The sequence below is a fragment of the Podarcis tiliguerta genome (assembly GCF_965153285.1).
Source record: "Podarcis tiliguerta genome assembly, chromosome: 17".
In the NCBI taxonomy this organism is placed as follows: Eukaryota; Metazoa; Chordata; class Lepidosauria; order Squamata; family Lacertidae; genus Podarcis; species Podarcis tiliguerta.
The window spans coordinates 1021264-1037853 of NC_139550.1; the positions used below are offsets into that span (position 1 = coordinate 1021264).

At 46.1% G+C, this 16590-nt stretch overlaps 2 protein-coding genes across 2 annotated transcripts in view; one reads left to right on the forward strand and one right to left on the reverse strand.

Moving 5' to 3' along the window:
- The first annotated feature begins 1464 nt into the window (after nucleotides 1-1464).
- FAM162A (family with sequence similarity 162 member A) lies at nucleotides 1465-11252 on the forward strand. Its single transcript, XM_083420831.1, has 5 exons — nucleotides 1465-1663; nucleotides 3226-3363; nucleotides 5678-5780; nucleotides 9708-9816; nucleotides 11011-11252. Exons 1-5 carry the CDS (start codon nucleotides 1648-1650, stop codon nucleotides 11104-11106), a joined length of 462 nt encoding a protein of 153 aa, XP_083276957.1. The 5' UTR covers nucleotides 1465-1647; the 3' UTR covers nucleotides 11107-11252.
- A 2348-nt stretch (nucleotides 11253-13600) lies between these two features.
- Nucleotides 13601-16590, reverse strand: part of KPNA1 (karyopherin subunit alpha 1) — a 33237-nt gene continuing 30247 nt past the window's right edge. Inside the window, exon 14 of the mRNA XM_083420151.1 lies at nucleotides 13601-16540. Within this exon, the coding sequence (XP_083276277.1) occupies nucleotides 16353-16540 (188 nt within the window). The 3' untranslated portion in view covers nucleotides 13601-16352. The remainder of the gene's footprint in view (nucleotides 16541-16590) is intronic.

Sequence of the window (16590 nt, forward strand, 5' to 3'; positions counted from 1 at the left end):
TCTCCCTTTGCTGCGCTCCAGCAGCTCTGACACCAACTCTGCAATTCTGTGATTCTGCCATTGAGATTCTTGCATCCCTGGGGGTTGGACTAGATGACCCTCGGGGTGGGGACCCCGTTCCAACTTGACAATTCTGTGATTCTGCCATGGATTACCTCATCGAGATTCCTGCATGGCCAGGGCCGGATTTAGGTTTGATGAGGCCCTAAGCTACTGAAGGTAATGGGGCCCTTGATATGTCCAGCTGTCCTTTGTCAACAACAAATTGTCCCTGGTTTTTTATGCTGAATATATGCTATATGGTAATTTGTGGACCTAAGAGGTATCTAAAGCCATTTGCCACTGTTACTGTATGTAGGTTTTATTTTACTTGTTTTTTATCTTATATTTTGGAAATGTTGTTGTTTAGTCGTTTACTGGTGTCCGCCTCTCCGTGACCCCCTGGACCAGAGCATTCCAGGCCCTCCTGTCTTCCACTGCCTCCCGCAGTTTGGTCAAACTCATGCTGGTAGCTTCGAGAACACTGTCCCACCATCTCGTCCTCTGTTGTCCCCTTCTCCTTGTGCCCTCCATCTTTCCCAACATCAGGGTCTTTTCCAGGGAGTCTTCTCTTCTCATGAGGTGGCCAAAGTCTAGGAGCCTCAGCTTCATGATCTGTCCTTCCATTGAGCACTCAGGGCTGATTTCCTTCAGAATGGAGAGGTTGGATCTTCTTGCAGTCCATGGGACTCTCAAGAGTCTCCAGCACCAGAATTCACAAGCATCAATTCTTCGGCAATAAGTACGTACGGTAACCAGAAGTACCACTGTATTTGCTGCTGCAATACATGGTGTTGTATTTTGGGAATTATCCGGTGCTTTTTTTCTGTGGGGACGCAAACCCCTAAACATTTTGTGCATCTAAGTTTGGCCTCATTGAGGGGCAGGATTTCAATATGAGGAGGAAAAGGAGAGTGCAGTGGTACCTCAGGTTACAGACACTTCAGGTTACATACGCTTCAGGTTACAGACTCTGCTAACCCAGATATAGTACCTTGGGTGAAGAACTTTTCTTCAGGATGAGAACAGAAATCGCACGGCGGCAGCGGGAGGCCCCATTAGCTAAAGTGGTGCTTCAGGTTAAGAACAGTTTCAGGTTAAGAACAGTTTCAGTTAAGAACGGATCTCTAGAATGAATTAAGTTCTTAACCCGAGGTGCCACTGTATTCGGGTCGAAGGTGTTCGCTAACACGATCCAGAAGGGAGGCTGGCACGCATTCAGAAGCCTTGCCGTCCTCCTTTCCCAATCCCTTGTTCCCTCTCCAGCTCTGCCTGTAGCCGCTTCTTGCCCCACAGAGAGATTTCGCAGGAGGCAGGTGAGCGGCGCCGGCGTCCTCCTCGCGAGTAAAGCCCGGCAGCTGCGCGCCAGGCGGGAGGAGGAGGAGGAGACGGGCCTGTGGGCGGCGGGCCAGGAGCCTCTTCCCAGCCCGCCATTCCGCCTCCCCTCGGCCCGGCGACGCCCCTAACTCCTCCTCCTCCTGCTGCTTCTTCTCGGCTCCGCTCCGGCCCTTCCTTCCCTCCGAGGCGCGTTCCGTCAGGGGCAGCCGGGGCCTCGGCGGGCTTGGGCGGCGGGGAAGCAGCGGCGGCGGCGCCTCTCTCCGCGGGGCCATGGCTGCAGCTGCCGGTGAGTGCCTCTACCGGGCCGGGCCTAGTCCGGACCCCGCGCCGCGCCTTCGCCCTTGCCCGACCTCGGAGGGGGGCGGCGGCGGCGGGGCCCGCGAGGCGGAGCCGGGGCTGGGGAGACCCGGGGAGACCCGGGTTCAGGTGGCGCAGCTCAACCGGGCGACCTTGGCCTCCGCCTCGCCTCCCTGGCGGGGTTGTGGAGTTCCTTGCAGAAATAAGGGGAGAGAAATGCAAAGTATTCCGGGCATAACATACTCCAGTGGGTGAGAGGAGTAAGAATGTATTGGTAAATATTGATTAATACATTAGTAATGTATTGATAAATATTGATTAGGGACGTGGGTGGCGCTGTGGGTTAAATGCCCTCCCACCAGATGTCAAAGAGAACAACAACTACCAGACTTTTAGAAGACATCTGAAGGCAGCCCTGTTCAGGGAAGCTTTTAATGTTTGATGTATCACAGATACCCAGATGGGCAGGGTATAAATAATAAATTATTATTATTATTATTATTATTATTATTATTAAACCACAGAGCCTAGGGCTTGCCGATTGGAAGGTCGGCAGTTCGAATCCCCGCGACGGGGTGAGCTCCCATTGCTCAGTCCCTGCTCCTGTCCACCTAGCAGTTCGAAAGCACACCAGTGCAAATAGATAAATAGGTACCACTCTGGAGGGAAGGTAAACGGCGTTTCCGTGTGCTGCTCTAGTTTGCCACAAGCGGCTTAGTCATGCTGGCCACATGACCCGGAAGCTGTACGCCGTCTCCCTTGGCCAGTAAAGCGAGATGAGCGCCGCAACCCCAGAGGTGGCCACGACTGGACCTAATGGTCAGGGGTCCTTTGACCTTTACCTAAATAGTGATTTCTGTTTGACTTATGGCAGGCCAAATACTTCATCACTAAAAATGTTTTAAGAGCGCCTGACCAACTCTAAACTAGCTGGGAAAACTTAGTCTGTGGCTAATTTTTGACACTTTGAAAAATGTGCGGCTTTTTCTGCTTTCTCGTCTTAGTGTTTTGAACAACCCACTAGATACTTTGGTTATGACTTAAGTGTGAGATGGCTACTGAATATGCTTGAGTACCCAAAACCATATCTTTTCCAGTTGTGACCTTGTGGAAACCCATCAGGGTACCTTCTGATGAGCTTTCTCCCCCACAGGATTTTGTTGCTGTTGCTCTTATTAAATTTTCCAATAAGAAACAAAAGCAAATGCAGCCAGAGAATACTCAAGGGCAGGCTTTGGGTAGCAGGTCGTCCTGGGCGAGCACAAAATTTGGCACCCCCCCCAAATAGGTCATTGTTCTTCCTACTGCTTTGCGCCCCCTCAGCTTGGCACCTGGTGGGGGAGAGCTGCCAGCACCATCTTGAATCCGGCGCTGCCGTACTTCTACCAGCACATCTTGCAGAGTTCAATGGCGCTTTCCCTCTTAAATTCACTGTTTTGCTCAAGGACCTGAAGCCGAGAGTAGGGTCTTCTGCGTCGTGTTACGTTTCTCTCTTTATGCTGCAACTTTTTCTAACGTGTCACCTTCCTCTCCCCCCCTTCCTCCTCCCAGGTGTAGTTGTTAGGATTTTGGACAAATGTCTTCCTTCTGCTCTGCGTGCAAGTGGAGGACCATGCCGCTTCGTGAACAGGAGGATGTGCAGCAAAACCCAAGCAGAGAATGTGCAGAAGCCGAAACCCCAGGCTTCAGGTAAACCAGAATGATCTCCGTGCTTGATTGGTAATATGGTGTTTCACGGCATCTGCTCCCCAAGTATTTGTGTGTAGGGTAGTAGCCTTACCCTTTGTGTAAATAACTGCTTTTTGTTGACTCGTCATTGACTACTATGTACAAATTCATTTCTTTCTTTTCTGCCATGTTCGGTCATGCTGGAAAGAGCTGGGCATATAACTACCGTATTTTTTGCTCTATAAGACTCACTAAAAAGTAAGGGGAAATGTGTGTGCGTCTTATGGAGCGAATGCCGGCTGCACAGCTATCCCAGAAGCCAGAACAGCAAGAGGGATTGCTGCTTTCACTGCGCAGCGATCCCTTTTGCTGTTCTGGCTTCTGAGATTCAGAATACTTTTTTTCTTGTTTTCCTCCTCCAAAAACTAGGTGCGTCATGTGGTCTGGTGCGTCTTATAGAGCGAAAAATACGGTATATGTTCCAGCAGCATGCCTGGAAATCCAACATGTGTATTTGCATGTGACTGCCTCTGGTGCTGATTGGTAGTTTTTAAATTGTTCTATATGCATGCCCCAAATCAGATTTCTTTTTCCAGTATCTGAAAGAATGGGGGCGTATCCACAAGTGTGCATGTAGCCCATTAACACTGAAGGAAAAGGTATAGCACAACGGGAAGTAGTTGTTGACTGGAAATTAGGACAGTGAATGAACCCCGTGCATCTTCTGTATTGAGGATCTTACTTTCTTCGTTAAATTTGTGCAATTTAAAAATGAGGAAGTAGATCCATGTACATTGTATGCAATGTGTGTGCTAGCTTTACCTTCACGTGGTGACTTGCTGTTTGATTTCCTTTCCCTATAAACTTTTGACTAACCTTCCTTTCTATGGCTATGTTTGCTTAACTATGTATGCTACCATATTTTGCAAGCCAAAGTCCGTATGTGAGACTTGCTGAAATCAGGCCTTGTCTGTCTAAAGGGTTTTGGTGACTAAGGCTGCAATCCTAACCCAATTTATCTGGGAGTAAGCCCTACTTCTGAGTTGACGGGCAGCCACAAAGGCAGGCACCCCAAAACTTGGCCCTCCAGATGTTTTGGGACTACAATTCCCATCATCCCTGACCACTGGTCCAGTTAGCTAGGGATGATGGGAGTTGTAGTCCCAAAAACATATGGAGGGCCAAGTTTGGGGGTGCCTGCACTAAGGACTTGGAAGTGGTTGATCATTAGTAAATGAAGGTGTCTTTGTGTAGGAAGGTAGATAGCTTGAAGATACCTCAGCCCATATTTTCTGAACTTGTTACTGTCTAGAAGCATTAAATCCTTTAATCTCGGGTTGCACCTTTGCCTTTGCGACTCTTTAGCATTTGGGACCAGCTGCCCCCCCACCATGCTTTTTTTTGGTAGATAGACACTCATGAATAGGGAATGAGACATGATTGTTGTGTTCAAACATACTGGTTGGTATGAGCTGAAGAATTTTCACCTTCTTATCAGCAGTCTGAAACGCAGATAGCTTGCTACTGGTATTTTAAGCTCCTAAACCCCCCTGGTCAAGACTCTTTAATTCTTTAATCATTCAGAAGTGGCTCAGTGTGCAAAAGTGTTTTATCCAAATGCAGAAAAAAACACCATAGGGCTCAAAACCATAGTTGGTAGGATCGGGGCTAGCAATAAGTAGAGCTGGCCTACACTCTTGCAGACATGTACATACATGACACCCCCTCCTTGCAGAGGAGACAGGCGCCATCCATCTATCTCCCCTGCACACAGCTGAGAAGAGGGTGATCCAGAGTCCCAGGACTTACTACGCTGCTGGCTTGTTTCCCGATCAGCAGAGTGGGGAGAGATTGTGTAATCCCAGCCCATATCTCTCCTCTGCCACTGCTAAGATGACCAGGAATAGCTGAGCAGTGGATAAAAGGGGACAGTTGCAGGTACCTTGAGGTGGCAGCTCCTAATGAAACCAAGTTCCCCTGCCCCTCTCTTTTCCCAACAGGAAAGTTAAGGGACAAGATAAGCAAACTAGGCTGAAGCTAGTTGGATTGGCTTCTGTATTGGTCACTGAGAAAGTGAATCCACTTCCTCTTCAGCCAGTACAGAGCTGGTCAGGCTGGTGAAGCAATGACAGAGTGCTCTGCTTTGTCATCCTGACTGGTGCAGCAGGGACGCTGAGGAGAGTCCAACAGAGACAGATGAAGGCCTGAGGGGGCCAGTGGCTCCCCATACCTCAAGGAACTGGCTGTGCTGCAGGAGATCGCTATCTCGATTCCACCTTCTGGATAAGGTGTTTGGTTCTCAAGCGCTGCATTTTCTCTCCCCTGCTTTCTACAGCCTCTTTCAAAGTTCCAGGACACAAGCCCAGTGACTGGGACAAGAAGTTGTTGCTATGGACGGGCCGTTTCAAGAAAGAAGAGGATATACCAGAAACAGTGTCGTAAGTCTGAGTTTCACAAACCAAGCATTTAAAAAACTGCTTTAAACTGTACTTCTAGTGTAGCTAAAATGACTCCATATTTGACTCCAGTAATTATTTCATGCTAACGCTGGGATATGCCCTTCGCAAAGGAATGAGGTTAATACTATTTTATCTCCACCACCCATTTTTTTAAATCAGTCAGATGCAGATAGCTATTACAGCAAGATGTTCAAATTATTATTGGCTGCGTTCACACATAACACAATAAGTCATGGCTTGTTTTAACCACGTCTTGTTCAACAAACCGTAGGTTGTCTCATAGGCAGGAAAGCAAGTCGCAGCTTGGGTCTTCAGCTTGTTTTCCAGCTACTCTTGCCTCACACATCTGTAGCTTGGTGAAGGATAGGGGAACTATACAGACTGTGGCGAAGCAAGACTGTTTGGTTTGAACATGATGCTAAACGGTGGATCTTGTAAGTTAACCACAAATATTGGCTCCGCATTATGGTTTGTTGCTAGAAAACAGACCTTGGTTAGTTTGGTTTGGGTGTGGATGTTCAAACAAGCCATACTCTGGGAAAGCAAACCACGGCTTAGCATTAAGCGCAAACCAGGCTAAAACTGCCATTTGCATAATTCTGGTTGTAATTTTTGGTAATATTCAGAGAATCCAGAATATTTTATAAAAGATGAGTGATCGCGGGTATGTGGATTAGGAGGTGTAATGTGGCTTGGCTACATTTTAATCACATCACAAGTAGTCATGTGCAAGCTATGCTCTGGTTGAGGGTTCTGAAATTCTCCTTGGAGACAGGCAGGCAAAGAAGGATCAACTTGTGTGCTGTCTACCTCTGCTTATTTCTTTGTCTTTCCCTCTGCCAGTGTCTAGAAAACCAGTGTGTTATGCAGATGAACAGAGGCAGCCTGCTTTTTCACTGTGCGTCATGCGATGAGCATAAGGTGTAGGCTGGTTTTTAGGCCTGAGCCCCTTGAACACTGTCCATCTTGGGGTTCTGAGCTTTCAGTAGATACAGGCTGGATAAAATTGGTGTTCATTTGACCAGCCTTATGAAGACTATGTTAGTTTTACATGGAGCAGTGAAGCATTTCAGAGAGCCTCACCTTCCTGTGCTGCTTTGGTCTGTGTGCTGTTTGACTATGTGTCTCAAGGAAATCCTATCAGCAAAGAATATTACTGGGCTTGCAGAGTGCTTTTGTAGCTTCCTATCATATGTTCTTTGCAGTAGTAGTCACCCAGTGTGAAAAATAGTAGCGCAGGGCCTCTGCAAGGCTGATCAAGGGATCCAGACATTCAAAGCTTGCTGCTTGTTTTCATCTGCGTCGAAGAGCAAAGCAATCGGCAGCAGCTGCCAGAAGCAACTGACTTTGAACTGTGATTACATTATCAGTTCTGTTTCCAGAAGTTACTGACTCTGTCATGCATGTTACTGATTCCACCAATTAACTACTCAAATGGCAAACTCTTATTGAAATTGTAGAAACAGGCACGACAGATTCGGGCAGAATACAGTGGTACCTCGGGTTACATACGCTTCAGGTTACACACGCGTCACGTTACAGACTCCGCCAACCCAGAAATACTACCTCGGGTTAAGAACTTTGCTTCAGGATGAGAACAGAAATCGTGCTCTGGCGGCGTGGCAGCAGCAGGAGGCCCCATTAGCTAAAGTGGTGCTTCAGGTTAAGAACAGTTTCAGGTTAAGTACGGACCTCTGGAATGAATTAAGTACTTAACCCGAGGTACCACTGTAGATTGCACAAAGCTTCCCAGGCTTTTGTGTTAGCTCTTCCTTGATACAGTTCTGGAGCAAGAATTATTTCGCAGATGGGCTTTTAGTGTTGAGTTCTTAAAAAGCTGCAAAGCAGATTTTGTGGGAACCCTGTTAGGTTTATAGTGAGGGTGCTGAAGCACTAACCCAAATATTCTGAGATTTTGTCAGCTGTTTGCTTATTATCTTATTGAACATTTTTTCACACTGTTGACAGAGGTGATGACTACATGTTGGCTTGGAAAGGCAACATCAGAAATGTTTCGTCTCATAGGTTCTTTCCAGCTTTGACTTAATTGTGGTAGCAAGTTCCACAGTTTAACTATGTGTTGTGTGAAGAAGTTTGGCCAAAATATTTCACCATCCAGCTTCATTGGATGACTCCGGGCTCTAGAACCCTGGATGACCCTTCTCTCTAGAACCCAGGTAAGAGTCTAGAACCCTGGGTTCTAGAGAGAAAAGTATCTCTGTACCCACTTTCTTCTTTCTGTGCATCATTTTACATAGCTTTGTGGTGTTCCCCTTTACTTTTTTTTCCAAACTAAAAAGCCCCAAATGTTGTAACCTTTGCTCATTTTGATTGCCATCTTCTCAACCCTTTCCAGCTTTGCAATATCCTTTTGTGGGCTGAGGAGACCAAAAATGTAGACAGTTCAGTCACACCATGGATTTGTACAATGGTTCTGGCCGTTTTATTTTCAGCTCCTTTTCTCATGACTCCTAGCATGGAATTCGCCTTCCTCACAGCTGCCACAAATTGGTTTATCTGCAGTGACCCAAGAACCTTTTTGTAGTGACTGCCAGCTTAGATCCTATCAGTTAGATAGATCCCTCTGGTGAAGTTGAGGGCTGCTGCTGCTGTTTTGTCCATGGAGTTTTCTTGGCAGGGATACTGGAGTGGCTTGCCGATTCCTGCTCCAGGTGGATCACATTTGGTCAAAACTCTCCACTATGACCTGTTCATCTTGGGTGCCCTGCTCGGCATAGTTCATAGCTTCTCTGAGTTCTTCAAGCCCCTTCGCCATGGCAAGGCAGTGATCCATGAAGGGGACCATAATAGCTGGACCATAAAGAAGGCTGATCGCCGAAGAATGGATGCTTTTGAATTATGGTGCTGGAGGAGACTCTTGAGAGTCCCATGGACTGCAAGAAGAACAAACCTATCCATTCTGAAGGAAATCAGCCCTGAGTGCTCACTGGAAGGACAGATCCTGAAGCTGAGGCTCCAATACTTCACCTCCTGGCAAATAGAAGGGGAAGAAATGGAGGCAGTGAGAGATTTTACTTTCTTGGGCTCCATGATCACTGCAGATGGTGACAGCAGCCACGAAATTAAGAGACGCCTGCTTCTTGGGAGGAAAGCAATGACAAACCTAGACAGCATTTTAAAAAGTAGAGACATCACCTTGCCAACAAAGGTCCGTATAGTAAAAGCTATGGTTTTCCCAGTAGTGATGTATGGAAGTGAGAGCTGGACCATAAAGAAGGCTGACCGCCGAAGAATTGACACTTTTGAATTATGGTGCTGGAGGAGACTCTTGAGAGTCCCATGGACTGCAAGAAGATCAAACGCATCCATTCTTAAGGAAATCAGCCCTGAGTGCTCACTGGAAGGACAGATCGTGAAGCTGAGGCTCCAAGACTTTGGCCACCTCATGAGAAGAGAAGACTCCCTGGAAAAGACCCTGATGTTGGGAAAGATGGAGGGCACAAGGAGAAGGGGAAGACAGAGGATGAGATGGTTAGACAGTGTTCTCGAAGCTACAAACATGAGTCTGACCAAACTGCGGGAGGCAGTGGAAGACAGGAGGGCCTGGCGTGCTCTGGTCCATGGGGTCACGAAGAGTTGGACACGACTGAACGACTAAACAACAACAACAAAGCTGCTGTTTTGCCCCAGTATAAATCACGTTTTAGCCCATCTCCGTGGGAGTGAACCAGCCCAGGCAATGTAAACCTTGCCGGCCCCTGCTCTAGGGGTTATGTAGTCCCCAGAATGGTGCAATAATGGGTTTTGCCTTATGGCTTAGCAGCCTTTAACTAGATTCTTCCTTTGATTTCCCCCCATTAACAAGATGGTCAAGGCAGTGGAAGCAGCTATGGCTTGACAATGCTAATCCATGATAATTAATTCAGGATAATTCATTCTTTAAAGGTTTGAGATGGTTGACGCAGCGAGGAACAAGATGCGTGTGAAGATCAGCTACGTAATGATTGCCTTGACAATCATGGGCTGCATACTGATGGTCATTCTGGGGAAGCGGGTGAGTACAGAAGAGCTAAGAGGTTGGCAGTAGCGTGGGGGGAAAGAGCTAATGGACCAGCCTAACCTCTCAGGAACAGCAACTAAATTGTGGGAATACTGCAGCAGGGAAAATGTGGGTGGTTGTATTTTTAATAAAGTAAATGGAAGGATAAACTATAGTTTATGTAAGAGATGGGGGGAGGGAGAAAGAGGGAATTAGAATCAAAGTCAGGGTAGGATAGGCATGAGAATGGGAATTTACCCAAATGTGGAATTCAGTGCATTATCAACAGTTTATGTCAATGGCTCTGTGGGAGATTGCTTATAGTTTTCATTAAAAATATACTGTAATGTTAGCTGGAAACTGCAATATGGAGAGGGATTGAAATGGCCCCCCACTGGCAGACAGGATTACAGCATCATGTTTGGCATCTCAATTTCTTGATGCTTACCGTGTTTTTCGCTCTATAAGACGCACCAGACCACAAGACGCACCTAGTTTTTGGAGGAGGAAAACAAGAAAAAAAATATTCTGAATCTCAGAAGCCAGAACAGCAAGAGGGATCGCTACGCAGTGAAAGCAGCAATCCCTCTTGTTGTTCTGGCTTCTGGGACAGTGGCGTAGCGTGGGGGGTGCAGGGGGGGCCGGGCGCAACATCTGGGGGTTAGGGTTAGGGGGCGCAAATCCACGGGTTAGGGGGCGCAAATTACTTGCCTTGCCCCGGGTGCTGACAACCCACGCTACACCACTGTTCTGGGATAGCTGCGCAGCCTGCATTCGCTCCATAACACACACACACATTTCCACTTACTTTTTGGGAGGGAAAAAGTGAGTCTTATAGAGCAAAAAATACGGTAGTTACTCTCTTCTGCCTTTTCTTGAAAGCTCTGCTATTATTTCTTGAGTAGGAGAGGATATATATGGGGGCTCTTCGTCCTCTTATCATTACTTGTTTCCTGAAATAAATTAACCTGTCTGACATAGAACCAACCAGTCTGGGTTCAAGTCTTGTAGTCCTTCAAGTAGTGAACTGTCTTCCATTGAGTGGTCATTTCATAAGTCCTGGAGTCTAAAAAGCCTTTCAAGTCTTCATACGGCAAACCCGCAACTTACTTATGGGTTACATTCCAGGAATCACACCTGAAGCCAAAATAATGTATAGTCACATGGTCACTTTTCTTACATGCTTCTGTGGTTTCTTCTTTGCTGCAGGCTGTTGAGAGGCACGAATCCCTGACGAGCCAGAATCTGGAGAAAAAAGCTCGCTGGAGGGAGGAGGCCGCTCAGAGTGTCTCTGCCAAACCATAGTCAAGGGAAGGACAATACTTCAGAAGGCACAAGATGTAGTGCTATCTTTTAATTATAGAGGAGGAGGGGCTTGAGGGAAGGCATATTCATTAGTCAAGGGTTGCTTTCGAGCTTCCAGAAAATAAAATTATTTTGTGGTAATCCTATGAAGAGTTCATATTTTGCTAGTATCCAGTAACTATTCAGTTTCAAAGAAAGCTAAATACAGTATCCAATTCCGTTCAGTTACTGTACAGTGGTGCCTCGCAAGATGGAATTAATTCGTTCTGCGAGTTTTTCCGTTCTGCGAGTTTTTTCGTCTTGCGAAGCACCGCTGTGTATTGACGGTTTCCTATAGGAATGCATTGCCGGTTTAAAAAAAAAAAAGGCGCAAGACGTTTCGTCTTGCGAAACAAGCCCATAGGGAAATCCGTCTTGCGAAGCAACTCAGAAAACGAAAAACTCTTTCGTCTTGCGAGTTTTTCGTCTTCCGAGGCATTCGTCTTGCGAGGTACCACTGTATGTATTAAAATATTCATTGCACCTTCTGTATTGGTTGATAGGCTTGTTGAAGCAAGGTATTGAATTCACCTTGAGTGACTAATAGCATACATAGAAATCTCTCTCTACACACACACACACACACACACACACACACGGTGGTAGCATGGGTATCTTAATGGTGTGTGACCTAACGCTTCAAAACAGCAGTAATGGAATGTAGACGCTATCGCTTGTTCTCATATCATCTACCAGCCGTGAATGTTTTGGGAAGCTAATATCTGTAATAATTCTGGTTTTCTGTTCTGTTGAAATCATCCTAAAACCTTTGATTCTAAACTTCATAATCTCTGGCATCTTCATTATTTCAGGATATAACTGGCATATGCGATTCAGCTCCAGTGCAGAACAAGTGCTCAGAACACAAAACTCAGACATCGAAGTTGACAGGGTGCCTAATTCAAAAGTCTTTGATAAACACAGGGAAGGTCAGAGGTCAGAAAGTCTGGCTATGCATGAATAGAGAAGCCTTTGCCCTGAGGATCAGGCACTCTAAATACAACCCAGAGGATAGCACTAAAAGGAGACACAACTCAGGACTTCAGTCCTATACCCACTTACATGGATATAAAAAAGGCCCACTTCCTAGGGCAGAGGATGTTACTCTCAGTAGTAGCCTGTTATTTTCAAGGGCAATATATCTGAACTCACCTGGTTTATATAGGAGAAAGTAATGGCATGCAGTCCAGGCATGGCCAAACTTGGCCCTCCAGCTGTTTTGGGACTACAACTCCCATCATCCCTAGCTAACAGGACCAGTGGTCAGGGATAATGGGAATTGTAGTCCCAAAACAGCTGGAGAGCCAAGTTTGGCCATGCCTGGCACACACTCAGGGGTGTTATTGGGGCTCCTGCTAATTGAAGCCTCTGGCAAGCAAGGGCAGGTTTTTCTCAAATGAAGCCCCAACTCCAACCCATTGACTTTGTCCTGTAGAACTCAGTGGCATTTTGGGAACATGCTCATATGGAGATCCATTTGCTCAGGCTATACCGTATTGCTGGCTTTCGTTACAAGGCAAACAGTCCACTTTGGGGGTTACAGAATTATCTCATCTGCAGCCTTTCATAGTTCAGTAGTTTGGCTTGGGCATAATGTATACCAGATCCCATTTTTCTGGGTACCAAGAAGTTCCTTGAACACTGCAGGGTATGTCGTATGACACATTTCTATTGAGAGCCTTTTAACTTCTCTAATAAAGAAGAGCGCCACGATCTCTGAATATACAAATTCAGTTCTTGATAGAGCCTAGAAATAGTTTTCATTCTAATTCAGGTGTCTTGGGCTACATGTATACAGAATTACTACCCAAAGCACAGGGCTAAATGTACATATTTCAAAATGTGTATCTTTAAATCATATATTCCTCCCCCTACCTTTTGTGGCCTGCCCCCCAGTAAACAGGAAGTAATTCTCTCATGCTATTATTAGACACACTATAACTTTGGGAAATGATTTATAGATTATGGTACGGACCCTAAATGCTTCCTTCAATCAAATCACATTTGAATGAGGGTGCCGTCTCCCTTAAACCCAATATGCAACAATGGCGGTCTCTCTGCCAGAGGCATTCAGTACAGCAGCTTTGGACCAGTAGGGACAGAAGGCACAATCACTGCCAGGTTCATATCCATTTCCTTCCTGCCCTTGACCCCCCCCCCCCCAGGAAAAAATGCAGGCAGCGTTCTGCTCGTCCAGGTCAGCAGGTCAACACTGAAATAATATTTATGTGTTAGTGCAAGCCTTCAAAGGTTTAGGAAGTGTGGTTTGACGCTTCAACTCATTGCCCAGAACTTTTATGCAGCCACCTCCATCTCACAGAGTTGACCTGCCGTCTCTCAACTTTGGATTGTACAGGATATTCTGATTTGGATATGTACATCACCACACCAGCTAACAGAAAGAAGCACCACATTAGCCCTACTTTTAAAAATGAAAGAAAAAGACAGCACTCCGTTTCACTTCTATGTATTTATGGTTTAATTCACTCCTTTAAAGAGAGAATTCATTATTTCCTAGCGGGAACACCAATGCACCACGTTCTCACTAGCTTGGGAGAAAAACTTTCGGTGTGAGAAAGATATAGGATGTGTGTAAATATACATATATACATACACATGAGCACACACGTTGGAGGAGTGTGCCTGTGCATATATACTCTAGGTAAGCACACACATATACACACGGTCAGTGTTTCTGCATGTGAGACATTTCTGTACCACAGGCACCCTTCACTGAAATTGGCTTACAAAATATGCAGCTTGCTGCCCCCCCCCCGAAAAACTACCAATTAAAGTACATGATTTGAAACAAATCTTATAGAAATGACATGTCATCAGTAATTTACACTTTAAAAAACTCAGCCACAAAAAAAATCTGAAAGCTGAAACAAGATTGCTATTCATCAGTGCTGCTACCACCCTTAAAGAAACATGGTTTACTATGGGATATAAAGGCAACATTGAGGTTGTTATAAAGATTAGCCACCTAATTTAAAGAACAAACCAACCAGACTGTACTTCATTTTTTGCCCACAATACACCCCATGAAACTACTCTTCTCACACCTCGCTTACCTTTCTTGTACATTGTTTGCTTCCTGTTCATTGCGGATTCTTTCTCCCATCTGCGGTTTTGGTGCCTTTCCCCCCTTTTTAAACATCAATCCAGTCAATCTTGCTGGATTTGGTTACATGATGATCCCACTATGCCGAATCAGAGAGAGGCCTAGATTCCTTCCCTCATAGGAGGGGGCCAACTTTTTTTGCCTGGTTTTAAATTCCCCCGGAACAAGAACCAAAATGGGAAATAGGTTTATTGCAAAACACATGCCCGCCCCCCCCCCATCTCAGCCCAGCCCTAATTTTACAGTTACAAACAACTGAAGTTGAAATGGTAACCTAGAGATGCTTCTTCATAAAGCAGCACAAAACTAAAGGAAGTTAACTTAAGAGGGTGGAGGCTGATGAAGAATGGACAGAACTGGCAGCTGCGAGAGCTTCCATCCTAAAAGCACAGACGTAGATACAAAGTGTTCAGGAGAAGGATCAGCCACACAGAAGAACACTGATGAGACCATACCTCCTAATAGGTTGACAAAGTAAATTTCCTTGCAGGCGATGTCAGTTTTCTTCCGTTAATTATAACATGAAGAATCTCGTCAAACAATTCTGACAACAGAATTTATTATGTATTCACAATGTTTGTAATGGAAGGTCAAGTCCTGGAGAGTCAAACTGACCCAAGGTGCCGCCCGGTCAGGGAACAGGGTGCAAGCCTCCCGCGACATCCATGCATTCACAAAGAGTGAACAACACTGCTGATCATGGCTGATGCCAAGTTAAATTAAGACTATGCTGTCGGAGTCGGCTGGCCTTGGCCTAGGTGAAGAGGTTCAAAACAATTGGCGTTCATATCCAATGTCTTCAGTCCGAGCGTATCGGAGCGCCACCATCTTGGTGCTAGTCAAGAGAGCATTCTACAGACACACGGAGACGGCACGACGACACCCCTGGTGGTTGCTGACGTGATGGCGTTTGGCCAGAGATCAGCTGTACTAAGGATTAAATGAGCGGTGTCAGTCAAGAATATTAGGCTGATGATTTCAGAACTTAGATTTCATTAGTCATAAGAGCGTTCTATGTGCCTTTAAGTGAAGTTTACAGAATCCAGGTGTCCCTTTCTGGCCTGACTTAGAAGCTACAGTCCACGTAAGCAGAGATGGCCCAGGGAGCCAGTTATCTTCTTTGCTTCAATATTTTAGCATATCAGGAATTTACAACAGAATGTGATTTACAGGCAGCCCTGTTCAACCAAGACGTTTACAAAAACTCAAGCGCGGATTTCTCAGCAGGAACCATGTTAATGAGGACCACTTTCAAAACTTGAAAGAGATTTCAGTCTGAATGTAGAGGGAGCCAATTGATGCTGTGGCAGATGAACAGGAACAGTTCCTCTATCCCGGACGTGATTTCGGACATCTTCAAAAGAGCCCTGGCTGCCCCACGGGAGGTACAGAGAGATGGGCTCTGTTGCTCATGCAGACAGAAGAGAACAAACCCCATGCAGTCGAAAGGGCAGCATAGGAATCCTGCCTGCTGTCAACTGTTCATTGTTCCAAGAACCTGGAGCAGCTTATTCACTGGCGGCTGTAAGTGCAGGGAACAGAGAGCTCCTTCCTGTATCTCTGTGTATCATATATGTATATATATAGTATACATACATATATATATATATTAACAGAAGCCCAAGCTGCCACACACAGAACCACCACCATTCCAAATTCTGCGTGAGCCTCCAATGAGACAGGCACTCCAGGAGTGCCCGGAAAGGAAGTCTCTCGAATCCTCTTTGTCGATAGCAAGAACACTGCAACACACACACAGACACACAAAGGAAACTCCACCCTTGCTTTAAAATCTAGGATTACACCACTTTAGTGTGTACTTCATTGGGGAAAACTGACATCTTTGCAGAAGTGCCCAAGCTCTGGAGAGATGGGCACAGCAGCTAGGGTAAGCCCTTACCACCGAAGTGGCGTCCTGCAACAAAGAGCCAAATGTTTTCCAGTTGTGTTTGTAAGGAAGCGTGTGTGCAAAGCAAGCAAATGAGCTCACACAGGTTTATGGAAAACAGGGCCACTCTGTGGGCAACTCAGAGCTCTACAATAGGGCTGGATGGGCAAGTGCAACGCAGTGCACCGGAGAGCCTCACAGCTGGAACCCTTCCATGGGAGCCTCGCACTGCTGGAAGATGTACTGCTGCTGGCCAAGATCGACTTGGGGGGCAATGCTGCTGTCTTCCTCCTCCGTCCCAAAGTAGTGCTCAATCAGATCAAAGGCCTTCTGGTAGATTTCTTGGTTCTCGTGACTCTGCAGGAATTCAATCTTATCCAGCCCTGCAAGAAAAATACACAGAGCCCCTCAGTTCTTGAACATAAGGTATACC